Below are 17,560 nucleotides of genomic sequence, written 5' to 3' on the forward strand. Positions count from 1 at the left end.
TGTCCTAAGTCCAATCATGTATGAGGATTTAGGAATAACATTTATGTAATCTGTTTTGATTTCATTGATATTAATAAAAGACTTGTATTGTTTTTATTGCGGGCTCTATCTATTTAAATGTTTAAATAAGATATACCACAGTTTAGAGTAAAGCTTTTTATGGATTGTGATGAGATCATAATAATGAGACCTAAAAGATGATAACTCTAAACTTAAATAGTTCCTGGTCGTAGGATTACTAACTGGTAATTAATAATCCGCAAAGATCGATACATACTATGCTTGCTTCATTATGAAGGATGTCTGTTCACATAGACATTTGTGTGGTGATACTATAGCTAGTATGTAGGTGCTTATTATAGAATAAGTTCACTGAACATAACTCATACAGCTGAACAACTGATGGAGTTCACTCACGTGTCAGCAGTTGTTCACATAGTGATAGTTGTACAAGTATCCTTAGACTTGAGGTCATCATAGTCATCTTGTGTACACTGAACTACGCTTTGGTTTAGTTCTTAGTCTCAAGGGACAATTATAAGGGCTCTACTGGGTATAGGAATTTGTACACGAAGATAGTGTATGATCAATAAAGGATCTACCCCTTCCAGTGAAGGAAGAGAATGTTCAATACTGATCCACTTATGCTAGTTCAGGAATCTCTGGCCAGAGTGAATGAGATTAGAAAGGAGTTTCTAATTTACATTAAATAGAACTAAGCATAGTGAATGGGAAAGCAAGTGATTAAATAAGATAGGCTTGACACAAGTTCCATGCCTTGTATTTAATCGTGACATTGCAGGGTAGAAGGAATTAATTGTACGGTAACTACTCACTGAATAGGTTCTTGGTATTCTAAACAGTGAATTCGTATTATCCGGATAGTCGCGATATGCTGAAAAGTATCCCTCACGATGTAGAATAAATATGATTAATTAATTAATCATATTTAATGAATTAGAGAATTTATATAAATAATGATAAAATAGTTTTATTATTATTTATTTCTACTACCGGCTTAATATTGAACCTACAGGGTCACACCATAAAAGAGAATGATTTAATGATGGAGGAATTAATTAATAATGGCTGATAATTATTTATTTATGAAATAAATAATTAATTGGCAAATTTAATAATTGATTAAATGAGATTTAATTGATTATAAATTAATTAAGAAAAGGTTCTTAATATTATTAATTAAGAATTTAATTTTTGGAAATTAAATCAAGTGAGAGAATTATTTCTCAAGAGTTTAGAAAAAGGATTAATAATTAAAAGGTGTTTTAATTATTAGTGAGAATAATAAAGGGTTAATAATAATAATATTTAATGAGAAAATTTTCAGCTGAAAATTTTGCCTATAAATATACTATTATAAACCCTATTTTTGCCTCAACCAAAAAGATTTACAAAACCCTAATTCTCTCCATCTCCTCCTCCTTCATTACATCGTTTTCTTGGTGGATACCGGTGGAGTGCTTCACACTTGAGGAGCAGCTGCTAAGGATCTCCGTTCATCATTCTTGGATCGCTATTAAAGACCTCCATCTTCCATTAACGTAAAGCTTCTTAAGGTAAACATACTGAACTACGAATTAAATATTATTTTTTCGCATGGATCCTGTGGAGGGTTTCGTTTTTTTTTTAAGATTAAATTTACGTTTTTGCTGCGTTTATGTGCTAAAAACCCTTCATTATCTTTGGAACCGCACCCCAGCAGGTCTCTCATATGATGGAGTTCTACGTGATAAGCTCAACCTCATCATACAATATGATCCTTGGAAGGCCCACCATCACCAAGCTCAGGGCAATCCCCTCAACTATCACTTAAAGCTCAAATTCCCTACCCCGGGAGGCGTCGGAGAATTGAAAGGAGACAGGGAGATGCTACGGTCAAGCCTTGGTCATGGAAGAAACGGAACCAGAAAACAGGAAAAAGATAATGTACCTGCCCAAGGGACAAAGCAGAAAGAAGCATCGAGAACATCTCAGTAAAAGGGCTCGATTGGACGTAAATATGATTGAAGACTCCGGGTACAGCGTAACCAACGCTAACGCCCGGATTCAGAAATTTATGGAAAACAAGGAAAAGACAAAGGTCGAACCTGCCCAACAGACAATTGAAGTAGAGTTGGAACCCGGGAACCCCACCCGGAAGATCAAAGTCGGAAAACGCCTGGAAACCACCTTCCAAAAACAGCTTATTGATCTATTGAAAGAATACGCCGATGTATTCGCTGGACCCGGAAGACATGCCGGGGATTGATGAATCTGTGGCAATGCACAGCCTGGATGTAGACCCAAAATAAAGACCAATCAAGCAAAAACGAAGAATTTTTGCCCCAGAAAGGCAACAGGCAATCGATCAAGAGGTTGAAAAATTGTTAAAGGCAGATATTATCTGTGAAATTAAGTATCCGGAGTGGCTAGAAAATGTGGTACTAGTCAAGAAGCCCAACGGAAAGTGGTGAATGTGCGTTGATTACGCCAGTCTCAATTCGGCCTGTCCCAAAGACTCATATCCCTTACCCAACATCGACCAGTTGATAGACGCAACTTCGGGCCATGTTATGCTAAGCTTCATGGATGCTTTTTCAGGGTACAACCAAGTCAGAATGAATCCGGCAGATATCGAAAAGACAACGTTCATTACACACCGGGCTGTTTACGCTTTGTTATGATGTCGTTCGGGCTAATCAACGTCGGGGCAACGTACCAAAAAATGATGAATACCATCTTCAAAAGTCAACTGGGCAGGAACATGGAATCTTATGTCAATGATATGATCTCTAAGTCAGTCACAATCCCGGATCACGTCAAGGACCTCCAGGAATGCTTCGCCAATTTGAGGAAGTACAACATGAAGCTAAACCCGGAAAAGTGCGCTTTCGGGGTCCCCTCTGGGAAGTTTCTTGGTTTTCTGGTCAGTGAGCGGGGAATAGAAGCCAACCCGGAAAAGATCAAAGCTATAATGGAAATGACAGTTCCCCAGAATCAAAAGGATATTCAGAAGCTCGCAGGATGCTTGGTAGCCCTTCGCAGATTTATCCCAAAATTGGCAGAAAGGTGCTTGCCTTTCTTTGAGCTGTTAAAAGGGGCCCGGAACAAAAAGCTGATCGACTGGACCCCGGATTTCCAAACAGCGTTTGAGGAAGTCAAATGACACTTGATGAACCCGCCTATTCTTTCAAAAGCAAAGCCCGGGGAGCCTCTTTATCTCTATATTGTAGCCGGAGAAAGAGCGGTATCCTCTGCACTCATCCGGGAGGAAAGTGGTTCACAAAGCCCGGTATACTATGTAAGTCAAGTCCTGAAGGACGTTGAAACCCGATACCCAAACTTGGAGAAATTCGCCTTAGCTCTTGTGCACTCGAGCAGGAAGCTAAGGCAATATTTCCAAGGTCGGGAAATCAGGGTAATCACTAATCAACCACTTCGGAAAATCATCCATAAGCCAGATGCCTCTGGGAGATTGGTCAATTGGGCGATTGAATTGAGCCAGTTCAACATCAATTTTTTCCCAAGGACAACTATAAAAGCCCAAGCGTTAGCCGAATTCGTCATGGAATGCACCTTTCCCGAAGTCTCAGAGACACCTAAAACCCAATCCGGAGAAGAAAAGGAGACTAGCAATCGAAACCCTTGGACATTTTATGTTGATGGTTCGGCAACAGCCGAGAGGTCCGGGGCTGGCCTGATCCTTTCCAGCCCGGGCGGATTCACGATCCAGCAAGCCATAACCTTCGCTTTCAAAGCAACCAACAACCAGGATGAATATGAAGCTCTCCTCTCCAGATTCACGCTAGCCAAATCCCTTGGGGTAAGGTGTTTAACCATCTATAGTGATTCTCAAATTGTGGTAAGAAAGACCAATGGTTAATATATCGCAAAGGACCCCAAGCTTGCTCCATATCAGGAAATGGTGAAGGCTATCCGGGAAACCATCCCGGACCCAACCATCTTACAAATAAACAGAGAAAAAAACGTGAAGTCAGATGAGCTGTCCAAGCTCGTCCAGAATACTTCGGATTTAAGAAGCTCAGTCTACTTCGAGGAGCTCAGGGCACCCAGAACTGACCGGCCCGAAGTCTTATGCGTCAACAGCCCGGACAACTGGATGACTCCTTACATTGCTTATCTTAAGTATGGGACCCTGCCAGAAGACCAGAACAAGGCACGCTACCTCAAGTATAAGGCTGCCCGATTCTTTCTAGAAGATAATCAGCTATAGAGGCAAACTTTCTCGGCCCCGACTCTAAAATGTGTTGACCCGGACGAGGCAGATTATTGTCTTCGGGAGGTACACGAGGGAATCTGCGGAGATCATTTAGCCGCTAAAGCTCTAACCCACAAAGTCATCAGACAAGGCTACTATTGGCCCACCATCCACGCCGATGCGGTTGCCTATGTGAAGAAATGTAGTAAGTGTCAAAAGTTCAGCAATGTACCAAAGCAAAGTCCAAGCCTCCCCGGGTCTGTTCTGTCCCCGGTCCCATTCGCCATTTGGGGAATTGATGTCATGGGTCCTTTCCCCGAGCGAAGGGGGATTTACGCTACGTTCTGGTAGCGATTGATTATATGACCAAGTGGGTAGAGGCCAAGGCCATGAGAACCATCAATCAGCAAGACTGCATCAAATTCATGGATTCAATTATGATGAGATTCGGGGTTCCGATGGTTTTAATCTCGGATAACGGCCCGCATTTTATCGGTTCGGACTTCGAAGCATACTTAAAAGAGCTCGGGATAAAGCATAAGAAAGCATCCGTAGCCCATCCCCAGGGAAACGGACAAGTAGAGGTCACAAACAGAACCATACTCCGAGGTTTGGAAAAAAGGTTTGAAGAATCTAAGAAGAACTGGTCAGACGAGCTCCCGAAGGTCTTATGGTCCTACAAAACCACCTCCTGGACTGGAACCGGTGAGACTCCATTTAAAATCGCCTATGGCACCGAGGCTCGGCTACCAGTAGAAACCGGGTCTCCTTCTCATAGAGTGGTCAACTTTGATGAAGTCTCCAACATAGAAGGCCTTAGAACCAATCTGGAACTCTTGGATGAAGTAAGAGACCGGGCTGTAGATAAAATGGAAAGTTACAAGGAAAAAACAAAGCTTTATTTTACAAAGAAGGCCAAGATAAGAGAATATATTGTGGGAGACCTAGTACTTCGGGACACAGAAGCCTCGGACCCAACTAACCAAGGAAAATTGCATCCGAACTGGGAAGGCCCCTACATAATCAAGGAAGTGCTCCGTCCGGGAACTTATAATCTGAACTACCTCAGCGGGACCGAGGTCCCCAACACCTGGCACGGAACCCGACTAAGGAAATTCTACCAATAAGAGAAAGGTGCACATTCTGGGAACATTTCTACATCTACACTGTGATACTTTGATGTAAATGTTATTCTCATTCACCCCAGAATGTAATTTTTGCTTTCAATTTAAATGAAAAACTCTACTTTAAGCGTTCCGTAGCTTGAATCAATTTCATTATGTTGTTTCTTTATTTACCATCAAATTTAAATAAACTCAACCCATGAGTACTTAGAAAATTTTCATAACTTGAAAATTTTACCCCAACCCGGGGTCTGCAAAAACTCAACCCATGAGTACTTAAAAAATTTTCATAACTTGAATATTTTACCCCAACCCGGGGTCTGCAAAAACACAGCCCATGTGTACTTAGAAAATTTCTATTTTACCCCTACCCGGGGTCCTATAAAAACTCAACCCATGAGTACTTATAAAATTTCTATAACTTAAAAATTTTACCCCGACCCGGGGTCTGCAAAAACACAGCCCATGTGTATTTAGAAAATTTCTATTTTACCCCTACCCGGGATCCTATAAAAACTCAACCCATGAGTACTTATAAAATTCCTATAAGTTGAAAATTTTACCCCAACCCGGGGTCTGCAAAAACACAGTCCATGTGTACTTAAAAAATTTCTATCAAATGGAAATTTACCCCTACCCAGGGTCCTATAAAACTCAACCCATGAGTACTTAGAAAAAATTCATAACTTGAAAATTTTACCCCATCATGGAGTCTGCAAAAACACAGCCCATGTGAAAAGAAAGTAAAGCACAATTATATTAAACTATCCCGGGGAAACACACCCCGAGGGGCAAATCGAAATCATTCAAATTACAGACGACATTAAAATAGCCAAGAGGCTAAGTTCAGACAATACTTAAAAAACAGGAATGGAAATCACATGCCAAAAAATGGCAAAATCTTCAAGCTTCTGTTGCAGGCTCGGCAGGAGGAGAAGGAGGCTGCTCCGGATCACCTTCTGGAATCGGAGGCTACTGGCCGAGTGGAGATTCGGGGAGAGGAGGGGTGTTGCTGGAAGTTCCGGCACCAGAATCCCTTGCCAGGATGGCTTCTGCTTCCTGCTCCATCCGAGTTTCCTCCTCGATGTACTTCTCTAGGAAGACATCAATCATGCCCTGAGGATTCTCACCGAGGTACTTAAAGGCAACCCTCCAGCAAATCTGGATCTTCTCCAGCGCTTTGTCATTCAGCTCCTCATAATATGCCGGAGTATCCCGGAACCCAGCTAGAACTTCTTCGGAGTGGGCCGGGTAGGGAGCTCGTCCTTCAGCTTGTTGTTTTCAGCCCTCATTTCCCGGACGGAAGCCTCGGCCCGGTCCTGCCTCTCCCGGATCTCATCAAGAAGCTTCTTATATGCTCCGGCCTCCTTCGCATTCGCCTCCATCTCCACTATAGAAAGAAAAAAGGAAATAAGGATTAAATCCGCTAGTAAATACTAGAAACAAAAAGGGCTCTAACGCCCACACCGGATATGGACCGAACTGTCTCACGATGTTCTGAACCCAGCTCACGTACCGCTTTAATGGGCGAACCGTAAAGTCGTAAGACCATGTATGGGGGTTGACGCCTGCCCAGTGCCGGAAGGTCAAGGAAGTTGGTGACCTGATGACAGGGGAGCCGGTGACCGAAGCCCCGGTGAACGGCGGCCGTAACTATAACGGTCCTAAGGTAACGAAATTCCTTGTCGGGTAAGTTTCGACCCGCATGAAAGGCTTAACGATCTGGGCACTGTCTCGGAGAGAGGCTCGGTGAAATAGACATGTCTGTGAAGATGCGGACTACCTGCACCTTGCGCTACGTATGTCTGGTGGAGATCATATTCACTCCGGTACCGTAGTAGGTAAACTTGAAGGGGAAAGAGACATCACTCTGATGCATATAGATACAAATGGTCCAATGGGAGCAATAATTTCCAGGAACATTTGGACCATTTCGTTTCTGAGCAGAAGAGCGGTTTTCGAGTAGTGTTCGATCGATTACATATTAATCAATATTCGATTGATTGGTCTGAGGTTATCGACAAAAAAGGGTTTGTCTAAGCCATTTCGTTTCTTTTTGTCCAAGTCACTTCTTTTTTTGTCGGGTTAAATATCAAAGTGGTCATTCAACTGAACGTCATATATCAGTTTAATCATTAAAGTTAACGGGGTATCATTTGAATCACTAAAGTTATAATAAATATCATACATATACCTCAAAATATGTGTTCGAGAATTAAAATTTATTTTATGGAGTTCTATATATTTTTCTTGAATCCTATTATAACCAAATGAAAATGTATGAATTCTAGTATTTTCTATAATATAATAAGATTTTTTAAAATTTATCTACTATATATTTTTAATTTTGTAGTCATTTACTTTATTTAAATAAAAATAATTAGTAGATAAATTTTAAAAATCTCAAAAAATCATCTAAAATACTATGAATTCATAACTTTTCATTTTGTTGTAATAAGATTTAAAAAAAATGTTTAGAACTCCATAAAATAAATTTTAATTCTCGAACACATATTTTGAGGTATCTGTTTGATATTTATAATTACTTTAGTGATCCAAATGATACCCCGTTAAGTTTGATAATTAAACTGATATATGATCTTCAGTTGAGTGACCACTTTGATATTTAACCCTTTTTTTGTCCAAGTTGCTTTTCTTTTTGTCTAACTCACTTCCTTTTTTCTTTGTGAGTTTCGGGAATATCCCCATTCATAGGTCCGAGATCTAGATCTATGAATTGAAAGGTCTGAATGATCAACTCTGCAATCAGTTGTTAGAATCAATAGGTCTTCAAATCGTTCATTTGAAAAAATTGAAACCCTTCTTATTGGATGATCATGATACTTCCCAAAAATCGAAATTCTTGATCAATGGAGGAACAATATCACCATTTTTGTTCAATAAGATACCAAAGTGGATGATTGACTCATTCCATACTAGAAATAATCATAGGAAATCCTCCCGGGACAGCTTCTCAGTTTTGGTTTTATAAACCTCGGCAGCATCAGCCTTCGCCTATAGGCTTCGGGTCATACAAACCAACCCAGCAACCCGGGAGTTAGCCTGAAATTATTAAGCATCACGTTTAGATGATACATACACAGAAAAAAGGCAAGTGCAAAACCAAAATATTACAAGAAAAGAACTTACAGCGGTAATCTCCTCCTGAAGTCCGACCAGGAAGTCGTCGAGGGGCTCCTTTCTGTACTTCTTCCTTTCGACCGTGCTGGCATAATTTTTAAAGAGCTCCTTCCGGCGAGTCTCCGGAGTAAAGCTAGCCAGCAAGGCCTTCAGGGTTTCCGGGGTATCCAGGGCCAGCTCAACAGCAGCTTTCTTAGAAATATGGACCTCGGATCCTTCTCCTCCTCTTTCCCCGGAACCTGCAGGGGCACTCTTTCTCTTTCAGGGTGCTGGGACCCTTGTCACATCCCCTTGTTGCACGTCCTCGGCCCGGGGTTCGTTGATCACAATCGTGGTCCTCCCCGGACGGGACGACGCCTCCTTCCGGGCTGCATCTTCTCCCTCACCAACCTTCTTCTTCCCGAGGTCCGCACTCGTCACTCCTCCAATCCTTCACAGCTTAGCTGACAAATCCTTGACCTGAGCAGACATGTTCGGGGGATAAGGAATTAATTTGGGAATACCTGAAAAAGAAACAACAAGATATCAGTCCCGAATACAAGCAGACAATAAAGGTCACATCAACGGAATAAAGCTAAGACAAAAGACTTACAGCCGGCAGCATGCATATTTTCATTGCTATTAAAGGTGTCCCCGGTCCATTGCGTCCCAAGTGCCTTACAGAAGGTATAAACCATCGCGAGAGCTTCTTGATCGAGCAGCTGGACCGGAAATCTATCTGTTTTAATTTCAAGCTTATGGAGTGGCTTGAACTCCAAATCCCCACCCTGGACAAAGATAAACTCCCGGTGCCACCCCTTAAGTGATGTCAACATGCTGACCGGGAGTACCATCTTATCAGAAGGATATCCGCAGTCCTCGATCCTAAACATGAACTCATATATTGGCCGGACGGTGGATCTCTTAATCTTGAAAATGTGATGGAAAAGTTTGAAGGTGGGAAGGTAATTTTTGGCATGACAACAGGCTAAAAACCAACTTATCCACTTTACTGAATTCGGGGCCAGTTGGGTGAAAGGAATCCCATACACGTCCCGACAGAGAGACTTGGTGAATTGGTGTAATCCGAGGCGCATGCCCCGGAGGTGTTCTAAGGGAATCCCGACCCATCCTCCCTCTGGTCTGTGATATACCCTATCGTGAATCTTGAGCTATCTCCACTCATATTTATCCTCAAGGTTAAACGCTAGCCTGAGGGCACCATCTACCTCGGCATCCGTATACTTATCCTGAACCTCTTTGTGAACCGCCCCACACTCATACCTGGTCCCCGGGGCGGTGAAAAACTTCCTGTTCATATCGTCCTCATCATAAAGCTCCCTACCGCCTAACCCATCCGGGCCCCCATACGCCTCAGATAAATCTCTATAATAAAAGCCCAAGGGCTTAGGGTTCACTCGGCATTGGAAAAAAATACTCATCTACATCCTCCCAAGACCCATCCGGGTTATACAAGGTACCCCCGGGGCCTAAGACTAAAGTCTGGGCTAAAACTTGCTGGGGTTGGTCAACTCGGGGAGGCATCTCTGCAGAGCTACTACTGGAGGAAGATGCAGAAGGGTAGAAAGCGTTTAGCTCGCCTAAGCCTCTAGGCTGCTCAGGATACCGATTTCTAAGGGTAGCAGTACGCTTAAAATGGCTACCTGGCATATACTATGTGTATCTATATAAACGCACCCCGGAGTCAATGCCAAACCCGAACTCAACAACAACAAAGACAAAACAAAAAATAGAAGAGTTTTAGAAACAAATCGTGTACAAATCTTAGCCAAAAAATAAAGATCTACGACATATACATACACATACAGTCAAAGACACATATCAAGAACACACCCCGGGCTCAACCACTTTTTACACTACCAAAAACCCACATTTTCGCATATTAAAATAGCAAAACCTATGATATTTTCGCAAATCAAGCACAAAACCGCTGTGAAAACCATACAATACCCAAACAACTACACAGATTCAAGATCAAAGCAACAAGGCAGTCGCAAAAATAAAGAAGAATGGCGAAGCGAAAACTCAAAGGTATCGAACTAAAATACCACAAAAAGGAGGCATGGATGGAATCAAAACGAAAGAAAGCAAAAGAATGGAGATGCTTACAAATTAGCAGGAGAAAAATGTGGCTTCAACAAGAAATGCTCCGAAAATCTCCGTGAAATCTCTCTTTGCTCTCTCTGTGCAAGTGCTTGCGTAAAAGAAAAATGGAAGTGAAAAGGCTGATATTTATAGAGGGAAAGAGGAGAGATGAAGGGTTTTATGATTAAGGGAACCGTCGGGGCTACGTGGCATCCCCTGATTGGCGTCGATTTAATAACCGCAACAGTTATTACCACTACTTTAATCATGTCACGGCACGACTTTTTAGGAGAAAAAGGGGGTAAGTTAAAAAAAACTGGTACACTCAAAAGATACACATAAAATGCATGTATCTTTGGCCCCGGCTGGAATCCTAACAGTTGTCTGACACCCCGGATTTACAGCGTCTGCTTTTCAGAGTCCGATCAAATCAAATGTCAGGATTGTGCTTATCTACCAAACCTTGCCCAAAATTCAAATTTAAAATTGAATAACCAAGTCAACCCCGGAGTCTCATTCCCATTTAACCCCGGGGTTAGGGGGCAATAAATCAAAAAACCCCCAAAAAATTTCTAAGTACTTCAAGGAATCCCACCTTGAACTACAATCAAATGACTAACCAAGTCAACCCCGGAGTCTCATTCCCATTTGTCCCCGGAGTTAGGGGGCAACAAATTAAAAAACCCCCAAAAATTTTCTAAGTACTTCAAGGAATGCCACCTTGAACTACAATCAAATGACTAACCAAGTCAACCCCGGAGTCTCATTCCCATTTGACTCCGGGGTTAGGGGTAACAAATCAAAAAAACCCCAAAAATTTTCTAAGTAATTCAAGGAATCCTACCTTCAACTACAATCAAATGACTAACCAAGTCAACCCCGGAGTCTCATTCCCATTTGACCCCGGGGTTAGGGGCAACAAATTAAAAACCCCCCAAAATTTTTCTAAGTACTTCAAGGAATCCCACCTTGAACTAAAATCAAATGACTAACCAAGTCAACCCCGGAGTCTCATTCCCATTTGACCCCGGGGTTAGGGGGCAACAAATCAAAAAACCCCCAAAATTTTTCCAAGGCGATGCAATAACTACTCTACTCCCCCATCCGGGTAAACCCAAATAAGGGAGTGGGGGGGGGAAATGATAGCCTATATTAATACATGCCTAATAGCAGAGGCCCATGGCCCAATAAGAAGAGCCCAGGAAGTACTTAGCTTTAACCTTGAAGAGCCCAGGACGCGTGGCAACACCACCACCGTCCAGGTACCCCGGATCCAGAACATTCCTACGGTCCAGATTCGATAGTACTCTGACGTATCCCAAGCGTCCACATGCCCTACAGTCCAAAAGGCACACCTACGGTCCAGATTAAAAGGTACAAACCCCTAAACCCTAGTGAGAGGCCTATAAAAGGCAGGACAAAAGGAAGGTTACAGGTTACACTCTCTCTTACATATATTTACATTTACACACACACGTACACACCATAAAAACACTTGCATAATTCCCGTTTTTCCCCTTTTCTCCTTCAAAGCCCTTTCTCATTCTCACACTGGAGGTGCCGCGGGGACGCCACCCCCTATGGTTCTGTTTTGTAGGTTCCCACCCTACAGCTGCACCACACGCCGCCGCCATTTCCGTCAAAACGGAGCTTGAGTCCGGGCCAAGCGAGGAGAAGACCCCGGGGCGAATTGGCATTATCACTGAAAGAGTATGTTTTAGTCCTGTAAATGGAGCATCCGAAATTTGTACTCAAAATTTAAAGGTCATCAGAATATGGCTTCTTAACTCAAAAAGTGAATGTTTATTTCTGTAATTCTTCATACAAATACTGATATGGTTTCAACAGAACTTCCATCAGAACTTGTCCTCAGAATTTATGCAACTGACACTTAAACTGTTCATCTAAAACAATATTGATCACCACGGTAATTTGCATCATTCATATGGAGTGTAAGTGTGCTTTAAGCTAAATATCAGACAAAGGGTAAAGTCTGATACACTTCAGTACATCTTAGAAATAAGGCATAACTAAATATTTTGCTTAAAATCTGTCATTAGTCTAAAGTCTACTATAGAATGAGTTCAAGCATGAGTCCACCTCAACTGTTTTGTGCTCATTTTATGCATATTTTGAAATTCCTTTTTACAGTGGCTTCTCAGTGTAAGTGAGTCACGACTTATTATCAAAATTTATGCTATTATCAGAGTATTCCTCCAGTAATCAGAGAATGTGAAAAGTCACCAAGAAAATTTTTATTTTGCTTTTCTAATGCATATTACTTAATACAAGCAATGCACTTGGGTCTTCCCTTCCACATATATTTTTCTCTAGATCTCAAAGGAGTACCTGATATTTATTTCTTTTCTTTTCTTTTTCTTTTGATAAGTGAGGCTTATCAGCACTTAGTACTTCCATCAGATTTACAAACATCAGAACTTAACAGATAAGAAGCACCATTCTAGTTTTTGACTTAGTAATAAGATACACAAAGTAAACCTAACCAAGCTCAATATCAGAATTTACTTGTGTTAAAAGATTTTCACATAAACAATTACTTCAAACATGTGATCTTTAGTATATTAAAGACTACTAGGTCGACATCTAGCACAGTTATCCTCATTGGATTGAATAGTCACAGAAACATTCGTATCACTATCAGAGTTTAGAAATTCACATCATACAACAATCAACACTTAAGTAAATTTCAATGTAAGCACAGATTGCATAAGGATAGTAATATCTGTAAATACTGATTATAAAGTCTGATGTATCAGAACATAAACTAAGCAGATTTAGAGAAAGAACCTGAAACCATTCCAAGTTCATTTACCAATCCTGTAAAAGTAGCTTCACATAGTGGTTTTATGAAGATATCTGCTAGTTGTTGATCTGTTAGAGGGTACTCCGTGGTAATTTTGTCATGGTAATTTTGTAGAGCTTATGTTTTTAAGTATGTAAATTTTGAGTCTTTTGTCTGGAAAGAATGTTATGCTCTTCCTGGATTCTTCATATTTCAGGAGTTGACTTGACCTGGATGCTCAAAGATGGTTTAGGTACCCCATTTTAATACGTGCCATTTTTGGGTTATTAAGTGGAAATCAATTGAGCTACAACTTTGACTTTGATCGGGCCGGGCTTTCCGAAAATGTCAGAGCCCGTATGAGCCCTTGAGGCGGGCCTCATCGGTCTTTTTTCGGGCTGGATCGGATCGAGTCGGGTTTTTTTATAATTTAAATCATATCGAGTTTTATTAGAGATTCTGAAGACTACATATGTTAGCAACTAGATCATCGTAAAAATGTATTAGTTTGCATGGAATATTTTATGAAAACATTACTTCATTGAAAACATTTAAGTTCGGCAAACAATAAACATGTTTATAGAATAATATTTTTTATCAATGTTATTCAAATATATATAGTATGCTTACTATATCTTCTTTCATTAATCCTACAATAAAGTATATAAATACTATTATTAATCATGAATATGTAACTATATACTCCCTCCGTCCCTTTTAATTGTTTACATTTATTAGAGAATGTCCGACACGCATTTTAAGGTGCATATAAAGTATAGTTCTGTAAATTATTTTTACAATTTTGTTTTTCTGAATAAAAATAAAAACATTCAACTTTTATTTAGAAAAAGAAAATTGTAAAAATAGGTTACATAACTATACTTTTTATACACCTTAAAATGCGTGTCGGACACTTCCTCAGAAATGTAAACAATTGGAAGGGAAGGGAGTATATGTTTAAAGTATTATTTATATTTATAGTAAATTTAAATTTATAAATATATAAGAAAATATATTAAAATAATCAAATTTAAAACGAGTTTTTAATCGAGTCGGGTTAAAGACCGGACCGGGTCGAAGCCAGGCTTTTAACAGGGTCGGGCCGGGCTTTGTCTAAAAATATAGGGCCCGTCATTGGCCTGGCCGGGACCGGGCCGGGTCAGGCTTTTTGTGCATCTCTAATATGTCCCCACCCCAATCTTCAAATTCTGGAAGCATCTCCGACACATCATTTTACGACGAACCACCCCTTCTCGAAGAATTCGGTATCAACACTAAAGAAATCTGGAACAAAACGGTGTCGATTCCTAACCTGTTTCGTGTTAAACCCGATTTACATGAAGAAACGGATCTTTCGGGTCCTTTTATTAATTTCTAATGGCATTTGGACTTTTTCAATTACTGGCGGGAAAAATTACATTTTAGGATTATTTTGGGGTAAGTTACTGTTTCTGCGTTGTTTTTGTACGTTGTTTTTATATGTTAGCGGGTCGGAATGGGAATTTGGATCTTTATTATCATTTGATTGGGAATTTTTTGTTGCCTATTGTGATTTTGTCAGCATTGTTGTTGTTTGTTTAGCAAGGTGGTGGTTTGATTTTAGGGTTTATGGGTGTTTTTGTGATTTGGTCGACGAGGGTTTGTACGAGGCTTTTCGTTGAGTTGGCGTTGTGTGGAGATGAGCATCACAGGTTTATTGTGTACGCCTGTTTTTTATTTATGTTTTGTTCCGTTGGTTGTGTTTTGAGGTGAATAGTGTTAGGGGGTTATTGGTTGGATTTTGTATGGGATTTTAAATTAAGGATTTATAATAGATTGACCGGTATATTGTTTTCTGTATTTGGATATTGGCATTTTATGTTATGATTATGAGTTATTTAGGTTAATTCTTACAAGAGTTGGGGTTTGGGTCTGTTCATTGGCTCACTTGATATGCGATATGATAGGGCTTGAGTTTTATGTTGTACTTTGTGTGGCATTATAGTAGATGGTGCTATGTGAACAAGACTACAGTTGAAGGATGGTGTGTTTTTAATACACTCTTGTACATTACCTAACGGTTGTTTAATGTATCTCTCTTACAACATTGGAAACTCTTTCCAGAAACTTAATCTGATAAAAGTTTTTGCAGTAGCATCATAAAATACAATAACAGGGACATTTTTGTGGTTTCTGAAATTTCTTTTTTCCTTAATTCTGATGACCTGTTTGGAAATTAACTCAATCAGCTTCTGTATTGCTATCTTGGCCTTTCCATCTTCATTTTACTTGGTCTTTGTATGTATAAAACCTTATCAAACTTGCAAGTGAGAATTCAAACAAAATATATTAATTAAATACATGAATAATGTATTAGGTGTTACAAAATGTTAAATTGATTATGTAAATAATATTTGTAAGTTATATATTATTTATTTAATGACATTAATTTGTAAGTTACTAAAAGACATTGATGTATAATTATCAGGCAGTTACGATAGAGAAGTGGAGTTATTTTGGGTAAGCATATATATACTAGTTTCGGCCGGAAAGAAAAAGCATTGAGAATCTCTCTCTCTCTCTCTCCCCCTCCCTCTCTCTCCAAACACACACATAGCCAGAACGACGCTGTAATTAATTTTAATTGGTTATACAACAACTTGTGATTCCTCAAAGTTTGGTTCCACTTTGTAATTTTCCCCTTTCTTTTTTCCGTCTTATGGGCACATTTTGCTTTAGGTTTTGCGAGAGTTTAGGCTTTATAATTATACAACGACTTGAGATTCCTCAAAGTTTGGTTCCACTTTGTAATTTCCCCCTTTCTTTGTTCCGTCTTATGGACACATTTTGCTTTAGGTTTTGCGAGAGTTTAGGCTTTATAATTTATAATGATTGGTACAGATAGTTCGAATTTTAAGTGTATTTTTCGGAGAATGCATCAATGCAATATTTGTATGCAAAATGCGATGCTTTACGAGTCGTATGCGTTGTTTTTGGATGCGAAAGGGATGTTGCCTCGTTCCATTTATCAATTAGGCATTTCGAGGTTTTGATTGTGTATTGTGCGTTTTGTATATGTTTGTATTTGTGTATGTTAAGGCTTTTTGATGATACTAAATTGTTATGTTGGGAATGCTGAGCCTATAAAGAGGTTGAAGAAATGATTGGTTTTGTTTAATGAAAGAATGATAGTAATTGTGAATGCTTGTTCGGAGAAGAAGGTATGCTTTTTCATGATCTTGAACTTTGTGTTCATTTAAATTACTATCGATTTGTTCTTTGTTTTTAAAATACAGGATAACTAAGTATGCACTATGCTTAATTTTAATTTAGGTTGAATAATCTAGTCCTCGTGGATGCTTGCTAATTGAATACAGTAACTTGAAGACCAAATACATAATTGTAAGGGTTAACTGAACTTTGCACCGACCAAATACATAATTGTAAGGGTTAACTGAACTTTGCATCCTCCTATTTTGTTTCAAAAACAAATTTGTACCAGAACTTTAGGAAACTCAGTTTGTACCCCTATGCTTCAACTTGGGGATTCATTATGCACCCCTTTTCAGAATTTTGTTGAATTGGACAGGGGCAAAACCGGAAATTTAGTAATATACTTTATCAAAATAAATTTTATCTTTTTCAAATCCTATTAAAAATTGAATTTTCCTTTATACCAACTATAAAATAATAAATTTTGAATTTTGGAATCATGTTATTAATTTCAGTTTTGATTTTCATTTTTATAATATTAATTCTAAAATTTTACAACTCTACTACAATTAAATTTAAGTATATCATCAAAACTAATTATTAAAATTGTTTGTAGCAGAATTATAAAATATTAGCATTAGTACTATAGAATGAAAATCAAAACTGAAATTCCTAGTATTATTTGAAAATTTAAAATTTAAAATTTGTGTCAATATTTAATTTTTAATATATTATTTGAAAGATGTTAAATTTAATTTTATTTTAATCTTTTGCTAAATTTCCGATTTCATTTCAATGAAATTATGAAAAGGGTGCATAATGAATGCCAACATTTAAGTTAAGGGGTGTAATATGCTTTTTCCAAACTTCTAGTACATATTTGTTTTTTAATCAAATTTGAGGGGTACAAAGTGCAATTAACTCTAATTGTAATGAGGATTGTATGAGCTTGTGATTTGGTGTTCTTCAACTTTTCTATATAAGATGTGTAATTTT

At 39.2% G+C, this 17,560-nt stretch overlaps 2 protein-coding genes and 1 pseudogene across 2 annotated transcripts; all 3 read left to right on the forward strand.

The window, feature by feature from the left end:
* Nucleotides 1-3,172: 3,172 nt before the first annotated feature.
* On the forward strand, nucleotides 3,173-3,883 carry LOC141665978 (uncharacterized). Its single transcript, XM_074471965.1, has one exon. It carries the CDS (start codon nucleotides 3,173-3,175, stop codon nucleotides 3,881-3,883), a length of 711 nt encoding a protein of 236 aa, XP_074328066.1.
* Nucleotides 3,884-4,581: 698 nt separating this feature from the next.
* On the forward strand, nucleotides 4,582-6,485 carry LOC141665979 (uncharacterized). Its single transcript, XM_074471966.1, has 2 exons — nucleotides 4,582-5,298; nucleotides 6,264-6,485. Exons 1-2 carry the CDS (start codon nucleotides 4,582-4,584, stop codon nucleotides 6,483-6,485), a joined length of 939 nt encoding a protein of 312 aa, XP_074328067.1.
* Nucleotides 6,486-14,534: 8,049 nt separating this feature from the next.
* On the forward strand, nucleotides 14,535-15,258 carry LOC141667951 (uncharacterized; annotated as a pseudogene).
* Nucleotides 15,259-17,560: the final 2,302 nt, after the last annotated feature.

This window comes from Apium graveolens, chromosome 6 (genome assembly GCF_009905375.1).
Source record: "Apium graveolens cultivar Ventura chromosome 6, ASM990537v1, whole genome shotgun sequence".
NCBI lineage: Eukaryota > Viridiplantae > Streptophyta > Magnoliopsida > Apiales > Apiaceae > Apium > Apium graveolens.

Excerpts from the sequence above, each read along its gene's own strand:
- LOC141665978 (XM_074471965.1), top strand. The coding sequence starts at position 3,173 with ATGAACCCGCCTATTCTTTCAAAAGCAAAGCCCGGGGAGCCTCTTTAT.
- LOC141665979 (XM_074471966.1), top strand. The coding sequence starts at position 4,582 with ATGACCAAGTGGGTAGAGGCCAAGGCCATGAGAACCATCAATCAGCAA. Across the intron at positions 5,299-6,263 it reads ACTACCTCAGCGGGACCGAG|GCTCGGCAGGAGGAGAAGGA; the intron begins GTCCCCAACACC and ends CTTCTGTTGCAG.